This window comes from Dipteris shenzhenensis, chromosome 16, assembly GCF_047967505.1.
Source record: "Dipteris shenzhenensis isolate YYH24624 ecotype China chromosome 16, Dip_SZ_1.0, whole genome shotgun sequence".
Taxonomy (NCBI): Eukaryota; Viridiplantae; Streptophyta; class Polypodiopsida; order Gleicheniales; family Dipteridaceae; genus Dipteris; species Dipteris shenzhenensis.
In genome coordinates this window covers 38,896,149-38,905,968 of record NC_141611.1, presented here as the reverse complement: position 1 = coordinate 38,905,968, position 9,820 = coordinate 38,896,149, and the positions used below count along the sequence as shown (strand labels likewise).

Here is a 9,820-nt window from a genome sequence, read left to right as displayed (position 1 = left end):
GGGCCACATGAAAAAAGGATTGCTACACTACAAGCTAAAAATAGAGAAAAAGGATTTAAAAAATAATACAAATTGGGGTGCAAATAAGAAATAGGGTCCAAGGGAGGACAAAGAAAAAATGAAGATCGAGGCGATCAATGCAGTCACTGATAATAGTCACAATGACATTCTCTTCATCTCTACTCTACCTGTAGACTTGCTTACCACTTCAGATGATGCATATTCCTAGGATTGGATTTTGGATTCTAGTGCTTCATTCCATGTTACTCCCCATAGGGAATGGTTCTCCATTTATCACAGTGGAAAGATAGGTTGAGACATATAATGCTTTTAGTGGTATAGGACACATATTTCAAACCTTAAAAAATTAATGCAATGATAAAATGTGCTTTTTGACTCTTATAATATTGTAAGTTCATTGAAGAACATTGATATTTAAAAATTTTCATATATTAAGGTACATAATTTGTGCTATAAGTAATGTACTATGTGCTTTCATAAAGCACAAAAAGCATGTCACCTAGCCATGCTTAGACCCATATGTAAAACTGGGTCAGACAGATAGTCCTAAATCAAATGAGGAGAGAACCATGATGACCAGGTTCCTTGTTCATCAACGATCAAGAGTCTTATGTATGCTATGATAGCTACTAGACCGAACATCAATTTAACACTAGTGATTATTGTTACCTCAAGAAAATGTGAAACAAGTTAGCTTTTTATTTAGCTCATCGATGGACTTTTTGCAAATTTAATCACATTTAAAGATTACGGATACACTATTTACAAAGTTTATAAATTGTTCTATCATTAGTTTAGAGAGTATACGATGGATAAGAAAAGATTACTACATGAAAACCTCGAATTTTAGTTCAAAGATCTAAGTTTTAATGTTGGGCACCATATGAAGGCCATTAAAAATTTGTGATCTTTACAATTGAAGTCCTAGGTTGCATGGGGCCCTTCGAAATTAATGCGAAGCTAGGCCTTCAATTTTAGGCCTAGTTTATCTAGTAATGGAAAAGCAAGGGAGTAACGCTAGGGACTTGACGAAGTCCTATATTGAAAGAGAGAGTGTTCATCTACGGCCTTGCGCCAAATTAAGTGCACATATAAAAGTCTTTGTAAGTCAAGGATGCCTTTCCTCATTCATAGTAGTACATAAGATGTCTTTCCTTCTATTACCCTTCTCCTCATTCAAGATGTCATTATGTTGACTATACCATTTGTCTACCGCGTTGGACCCCAATATAGTGCACATGCAAAGTGTTTGCCAATCAAGAATGCCTTTCTTCTTTTCCGAGCTTCTCCTTATTCATATTAATATTAACTTACTATTGTTGTGTTGTGTTGTGTTGTGTTGTTACTAAACTGTAATGGCATAGGCAAAGCAACATAATAATAACTACACGATCATGGCAAACTACATGCATTACACTCAACATTTATTAGCATTCTAGACTTCACCATGTCTCACCCGAGCAACTAAAGTTCTTCAATTCATGGATGTATCATCGTCAGTCACGCTGCTTCTTTCAACAACTTGAAATCAGTCTAGCTCTGACAATAAGGCTTTATTCCCATCGGATGTTTGCTCTAAAGTTGAGGACTTATCATGCATAGAGTCCGAGCAAGTTTTTTAAAAGGAAACTGGGCCTCACTCTAGGCCACCCCAACCTGAAGCATTGCCCTCCAAAACCTGCCATGAGACCAGCTGCACAGAGAAGCCTGCAATTCCAAACTTAAGCTGTTCTCAGCTAGTGCTTCTATAACACCAAAACATGAATCGACTTGGAGGAGTCCAAAGTGACATAGCACAGCAACGAGAACAAAGAGGAATGAAGAGGGAGAGAGGAGGGTGAAGGAAATGACCACGGCAGGAGGGTGTACCAAGCAGCTCAACACTAGCAATGGTGGCAAAAAGGGGTGAGGAGTTGAGCAGGAGCATCTTCTCAAATATCACACCAGTTGGTTAGGCTCATATAACCAAAGAATTAGTGAGAAGATTGCTTCTGCACAAATTGGACCCATGCAAAAGGGCAATATCATTTATTAAATGAATACATTGGCTAAGTGAATGACAGAAGCAAGAAGTGTAAAAATTACAACTATAAACCTTCCTGCTAGTAAAGATCTGCTAAAGTAAGCCTCATGTAAGAGCCACATCTGTATTGGTGTGTTCGGACTTCTTTACACAGACTTCTTTACAATACTTTGCTTCAAAGTTCTGGATGGTAATGGAAATTTTGTAACAGAAAAATAATGCTGTTGAAGAACGTTCTAAGCCTGTATTTTGTGCACTATTACCTTCCGCAAGCATCCTCCCTTGATCATCGAAAACCTCGGGAAGTCCCATTAGATGAAGCATGCAAAAGGGCAATATAATTTATTAAATGAACACATTGGCTAAGTGAACGACAGAAGCAAGAAGTGTAAAAATTACAACTATAAACCTTCCTGCTTGCAAAGATCTGCTAAAGTAAGCCTCATGTAAGAGCCACATCTGTATTGGTGTGTTCGGACTTCTTTACACAGACTTCTTTACAATACTTTGCTTCAAAGTTCTGGATGGTAATGCTAAAGAAAATTTGTAACAGAAAAATAATGCTGTTGAGGAACGTTCTAAGCCTGTATTTTGTGCACTATTGCCTTCCGTAAGCATCCTCCCTTGATCATCGAAAACCTCCGACCCGTTAGATGAAGCACCCTTATCCATAAAATAAAACCATCAGCCTTCAAAGCGATACTACATTGCATCTCATTTTATGACTCATTTTCCTCACAAGAAATGCGGCACTAAATTTTCTGAGATGGGTCCTAATATGAGTGTCATGTTTTTCATGTTTTTATTTGTGGTTTTATATCAGTTCACCCTCATTAAGACGAGAACTAGGCAAATAGCTGTGCATTTGCCAGAAGGGTGATGCATACATGGCTGTCGGTCTCACTTAATCAGCACTCTTTGGCCACTCGGTAAGGTTACTTTGAGGGGTTTCACATATTCTACCACCAGAAAATAAGAATAACAAACAAAGCAGTAACTGGAGAGCTCTATTAAAAGGGAAGCTTCTCAATCCTATAAAAAGTATTCTTGTTGACCCTCTTTCAGCTGAAAATCAGCATTTTTAATCATTGGGAATGTCTTGATTACAAACAACTTGCCAAGTCTGTGAATAGGGACAGTTAGTGGGACTGTAAATTGAAATGGCACCCAAAGCAGCTGCAAAAAATTTTACAAAGCCCAGATGATTGTAGCTAAAAGTTATACCCCCTTTTACACATGTAAATTACCTGTGTACACGGACAAAGCTAGTCCTATGGGACAGCATCCCATCGCCACACGCTACCATCCTCACAAGAACACAGTATGGTACTGCGCACAAAATCCAAACAGTATAAAAGATCATAGCACTGCAAGATATTTCACACAATGCATCGTGCAAAATATTTCAATTGCAAATCCACTCCCTTCTTTACACTGTATAATTTGATTGAACAATCAACAATTGTTGTGTTTCATTCATTTCTGAGCTGCTTACCTTCCATCAAAAGACATCGCGGTTTGTCTTATTGGAGACTTCAATTGAGAGTAAGAAAGTCTGCAGAACAGATCTTGTATGAGTAAAGGTTCGCTCAATCGAATTTCAATTTCATACCCAAGCAAGAGAAGCACACACTTGGCCAACAAGTTAGGAGGGCTTGTTTGAAGCTCCCAAACGTAAATCTTCCCCTCCCTATTCCCTGCATATACAGAACAGAACACATGTTTAACTGTAATTTAAAAAATGGGTCCAAATATCTCTGACGATATGGGAACAAAGCAGAAAATTTAACAAAGGCCATCTAGTATCACATAAGACAAAACAGCATGCCGAGTCTCTACTCTTATGAAATAGAAAAGGAACATGACATCTCGTGAGTTTATAGGACAGAACTTATGGCCACTTGTACAAGTGAAGGGAAGAAAAACATAAAACATAGTACAGATTTATTCCCAGACCCCCCCCCAAACAAAAAACACACACAAAAGGAAAAGGAAAAAAAAGGAAGAGAGTCTGCACTCTAGTTCAACCCCATCTGTTTTCAGCTAAATCTCTACAACTTAATAAGATCCCTACAGGAACTCCAGCCCCCATGAAGCCCACCAATTTTCAAGGGAGCCAGCCACCATGCCTAATTGGCACTCTCCCACATTTTGTAAGCTGCCCCTCCTAATTCTATAAAAGAAACAGTCCCCCTCCCTCATTTGCGCACAGTTTCCTCCCCCTCCTGTTGGTGCATACTCCTCTGCAGCAGCTCCCATAGCAGGCCCTTCTGCCTCTGCAGTCCTTTTCTACACAGCCCAGCAGCAGCCTCTCCTGCAGCTCCTTCTGCAGCAACTCTTCTACAACTGCCTCTACTAGTGATCTCCGGTTATGAAGTCAGAGAAGGGCAGCACATACATTCTGTGCAGTGAACAGATGACACGTAGTGGGCCTGGGCAAAGAGGACATATCGGTGGTGTTTGGCCTTGGACATCATAGAGAGAGCATGCATATGTGTGCCAACATCTGGGTCTATGATGGGGATAGGCGGCTTCCCCTCCAATAAGAGCCCCCAACCAATAGTAGGGTCCCTGCCTCGAAAGGATCCGATCACCTCATCCATCCTGCGTATAAGGAAAGCCCGCTTCTTACCCTGCATCACTCGGCGTAAGATCTGTTGTGCCTCATGTGAAGTTAGATGTCCCAAGGCTTGCTCATGTGTGAGGTGAGCTCTCATCACTCTACACTTGTCATCAAATGAAATGTTTGGAATATGATGACGATCAAGATGGACAATTAGATTTAGTCACTCCTAGACACCGTGGTGGCTAACATGAGCCAATTGCACACAGGTATGAATGTGATTTACTATAGAGATTGAATATGATTACAATCAACATTGACAATTCAATCCTAGCCATCATAGTAGTTGAATAATCATTAGGCTCTTTTGCTTTACACGCTTGTTATGATCAAAATATGATCATAATGTTGGAGTATTCCACTTGGATTATACAAGAATTATATCTAATGAAACCTAATGATTTTAATGAGAGGCTAATGCACAAACCCAATGGTTTACAAACCTACTGTAGTAAAATTTAGACACTGCATGCAATACAACTAAAAGCCCAATGTACTGAAGTCTGCCCATGGAACATCTATTAGAATCTATGGGACCGGATAGAAAACAAGTATAAAATACAAGGTCCAAATAGTTCTAGAAATAACTCTACTAGACAAGAAAAGCAACAACAATCTGCACTAAGGTAAGTAAACCTATCCAGCTCAGTCTAAAGTTACTGAGACAATGAAACAAAATTATAAACATGTAGACCCCTGTTTGGGTGTGTCTATCTATCTATCTGCCGGTCTCTATCTCCAAGTCACGGAAGCTGACTCTAAATCTGCAAATAGCCTATCTCTTGTACACGGAGATATTGGCCTTAAGATATTGTTGCTCATTATATGTTAACATGGGGCTGATCTCTTTCTTGTAAAACTCAATTCTCCCCTTAACATTTTCTACACAAAGTGTCCATCACTTTCAGTTGCACAAATTCCCTAATGGCCCCTTTCTTGTCGAGTAAACTTTCTTTCTTGTAAAACTCAATTCTCCCCTTACATCCTCTATACTAAGTGTCCACCACTTCCAGTTGCACAAATTCCCTAATGGCCCCTTTCTTGTCGGGTAAACCTTGGCTTCAGAAATCCCACCTTTCCAACCAGTTATGTGCATCTTTGAACCATCCTTTTTCTCTTGCGGTCATCACTTTGTACAGAAGGCCAAAGAGACCCATGAAACTAGATCCAAATTACATCGTGAGAGAAAACACATGTAATGGGAATCTTAGTTGTCTACCGCACCTAAGAATCTAATGTCAAACTAAGAGTAGAATTATGAATACAATCCTGCGTCTAGGGAGAGATTCTTGTCATATCATCCATGAGTAATTTGAGCTCAATGCAAGCTAGACAAGGGTCCCATTGGGAGCCTTGGTGCCTTCAAAACAAGTCTGAGAAACCGAAACTACTGATGTTGCCTTCTACTCCTCTCCATGGGGCTGAAGCTACAACTTAGGCGGGTCACATGACAAGAGTTTTACTACCACATAAGATATTAAATGCAATACCACAAAAGAAATAAGTCACTAGACTCTAGATTCTAGAATCGAATGTCACTACAACTATACTCACTAGTAAGAAAGAAAGCTTTAAAAATCAAACATCTTCCTCACAAAGATGCAGCTCCTCACCATTAGGACTACCTAGAAATATTGAGAACTATCTGAACTAGCTATATATGGGCTCATTAATGATGCTGCTAAGAATCTAACGGGCTTGGGATTGAGCTTGCCAGACCACCTCCTTCTGGCTTGGGTTCTGCCCGCCTGGACAACCTCCATCTACCAATGGGCCCTATTAACAAGACATCCAAGGCAAACGGTGCAACTACATGTACATATAATATACAAACTCTTCTAAGAGACCAAGGACTCAATTTTACAAAAGAAAGAGAATCGGCAAATGCACAGAGAAAATGCAAGTGCCCTTGACTTTCTTAGTTTGATAGCTTAAGGTCTATATATTAGATCAACGGTAGTTCTTCAAGAGTATTGATCTTTTTGAGCCTCGATCGCCCCACTGGATGCAAGGAAGTCGGCTAAGTGCCATTTCGTGTCCACTCCTTCTAAAGACCTTGGGTGGCCGTGAACGCTATGAATCTTGAGTGCATGTCCAAACAGTTCTTGTGCTTCATGATACTACGATCCAAGCAAAAAAAGATTAGTAATCTTACATAATCTTACCTGATCAATAATCTAACAGACCACTGGGAATTTGACAATTTTCTACAAAACGACAAGACAAACATCTAACTAAAAATTCAAATCCATCTATGACATACCTTAAGGTATGTCAGCACGGTTCCCAGGCTGGTCTGCTCCTTGTGCGGTACTTGTTTGCAAGCCTTTCGGATCGTGCTCATCCGTTGATTCGTAGGGGCAGACCTGAACGAAGTAGTCCCCTAGCTTCGCTCAAGATCGCATTCATGAACTCTTTGGGGATCACAAACAGTGTAACCCAAAAACACATTTCGGGGCACCGAAACTCCCCGAAACGTTTCGCCTAGAAACGTTTCGGCAAAACGCCCAAAACGTGGCATCTTGGGAAAAACGTAGGCTGTCACCTGCCACCTATCTTGGGAAAAATGTAGGCTGTACTGTCACATGTACGAACAACTTCGCCCGACCGTATGAATATTTTAGTAATTTTCTTCCTCCGTCATTATGATTGCATGTTCCAACAATATTCCCAATTGATCTTATGAAAAAGATGCTTCAGCTTCTATAATTCTACCTCGGAGTATGTATCGAAGTGTTCAAACTACAAGCTTGTGAGATGGAGAGATCCCAAGCAGCCACAAAAAACTGTGACCCTCCAATTCGAAACAAGTTTCGCCCATGGTACTTCTTCTACTTATTCGTCTTCTCCAAGTCACGTCCAAGAATTCACAGGCGCACATGCTTATGCGAGACTGTCCTAGGAGAATAGTTCTTATACCATTTGTGAGATCTATCAGAGCGGAGAGAGCACATTATGTTGGTGAAATATTGAGAAAGCTGAGATGACTTGCACACTCTTTAAAATATGTAGTTTATGTAGAAAACTCTAAACCCTAGACAGAGCAACAGGTGCATAGCACCACATGTATGGTGCAAAAACTTATTCTTGCATCAATCTATGGGAAACTTAACAACTCCACTAAAGTGGAGCCAGATTATAAATCTAAACTCTACAAATCATATGGGACCCTATATATTGGTGACACACGTTGCAATGTTAGTGTAGACTCAACATTATAACCTATGAGTACATTATCCATTCTTGGGGTGGGTATAGCCCAACCGGGAGGTCATTGGAATCAATCAATTGTTACTGTCAGAGATTATTAGAAATAAAATTACATTTCATCTACCCAGATCCCAAAGACAACCTAGCAAGACTAAATCCTCTTGTGGAAATCTAAAGCTGCCCTTGATCCCACAGCTGCAGCATCCCATAAAACCAACTCTACTTCTATTACCAATACTATTGACAGGGACAACACCCAATCTGCTACCAAACCATACAAGCATGTTTGCCTGCCCCTCAACCAAAAAGATAAACAAAAAAATCTAGCCTAGGGAGTAGCCAGTTGTTCCCTACACTACACAAACCTTCCTTATTGAAGCCTTGCCTTACCATGCTAGCCTTTGATAGGCAGTCAGTCAGAAACTCTAAAAGCAATACCCATCAGTTTTCACAAAAGTCAGCCAAAAACTCTAAAACCAATACCCCAAGCACAGCTAAAAAGACCAATTGGTAGCCGTATCGTCCCTCTTTACTATTTAACTTGGGGAGACAAACTATCGTAGTGACAGTGGCACTTGTAAGACGAGGAGCTACCTCCTGAAGGACACAAAGGGGGAGAGAAGGGCCTTCAGGAGCAATAGAGCAGAACTCTATTATTGATTTCCTTCCTCGATGGCAGCGGCCCTCACCAGAATCAAAGCCATTCTCGGCCGAGATCATCTCTTCTATCCTCACTGATCGATCGAGTTTGTTCAATCTCATGGAACCTTCAGTCTTTCAAAGACATTTAATAAACTTTCTTTCTTCTCATAAGGCTTTGCACCAAGTCAAGAAGATGGATTAGTTTGCAATTGACAATACCTTGGTCCTTTTTCAAGATTTGCCAATATTGCATAATAGAACATGAAATGTTTATACCACTGCTAATTTTTGGGAGAAGAGGAGAAACGCAGAGAAGGTCAAATGGACTACTGGGAACTTCAAAAAATATTGCTCAAGTTTAGAAGAGAAAACAAAAAAATAGTATTTGACTTGCAGCAATGAACTTACCAATTGCTAAAGAATTGAAGTGAAAATCACACGAGAACTTGATAAACCAAATGTCACAATCTGGAACAGGGTATTTTTGTAACACATCAACAGCACCCTGTACAAACCCCCCAGTGTCACAATAGGACGATCTCTTTCACAGCATTATGAGCAGCAACACATGATTTAAATTCTTCATACTGCAAGAAACACCAACCACTCTAAATTATCTTTTGCCATTCAACAGCACAACAGAAAATTTTACTCACGTCATTGCTTCCACCATGCTCTTTCATCAATGGCTCCCACAAGACTATCTCATTATCCACACTCTGAATCAAACAATCAGTTTCTGAGATTCAGCATCACGCTCCCTTCTTTTGTTACACAGCTAAAAAGATAGAAGAACTATTCATACCTTTGAAAGAATAAAATCCCCAAGCCATCGGTTACAGTCCACATAATTGGAGTGGACACCAGCAGTAAAAATCTACAGAAGAAATATCAATGAGTCAGATTGTGAATCCTGTTAGTTTAAAGTCGTAACACACTCTAACAGAAACTTAAAATAAAATTGGAGACCAGCCCAAGTTTGCCAAGAGCTATTCAGACAAAAAAATGCAGAGTGCCAATTTTAAGTATAAAGTTGCACAAAACATCCTAATAGCATCTACGCCAATCCCCAACCCCCCAAAAAAACAAAAATAAAAACAAAGAAAAGCAAAAAGGACAGGCTTCCTGGAAACATCAGGAGATGTGAGAAGTTGTACTAAATCATTTGAGCCTCTATCAACTAGTTGAAATACGTGCCAAAATAAGCTAGCAACACTTCTTGGAAATAAGCGTAGCAGTTCCAAACCGGCCCACATTTTAGGATAAGAAAGGGGAATGTGCATGCATTCAAGCAGTAGACA

At 39.9% G+C, this 9,820-nt stretch overlaps 1 protein-coding gene across 3 annotated transcripts in view; it reads right to left on the bottom strand.

The window, feature by feature from the left end:
* Positions 1–2,044: 2,044 nt before the first annotated feature.
* The window catches only part of FIE (Transducin/WD40 repeat-like superfamily protein), a 54,949-nt gene continuing 47,173 nt past the window's right edge, over positions 2,045–9,820 (bottom strand). Inside the window, exons 8-14 of one of the 3 annotated variants that reach the window (XM_087387212.1) lie at positions 9,325–9,396; positions 9,176–9,238; positions 8,928–9,024; positions 3,678–3,741; positions 3,540–3,599; positions 3,292–3,373; positions 2,045–2,683 (exon numbers count right to left, since the gene is read on the bottom strand). In XM_087387212.1, the coding sequence (XP_087243338.1) occupies positions 3,316–3,373; positions 3,540–3,599; positions 3,678–3,741; positions 8,928–9,024; positions 9,176–9,238; positions 9,325–9,396 (414 nt within the window). In that variant the 3' untranslated portion in view covers positions 2,045–2,683; positions 3,292–3,315. Of the gene's footprint in view, positions 2,708–3,291; positions 3,374–3,539; positions 3,600–3,677; positions 3,742–8,927; positions 9,025–9,175; positions 9,239–9,324; positions 9,397–9,820 lie in introns of all 3 variants that reach the window. The other 2 variants (XM_087387211.1, XM_087387213.1) reach the window with 2 other exon arrangements.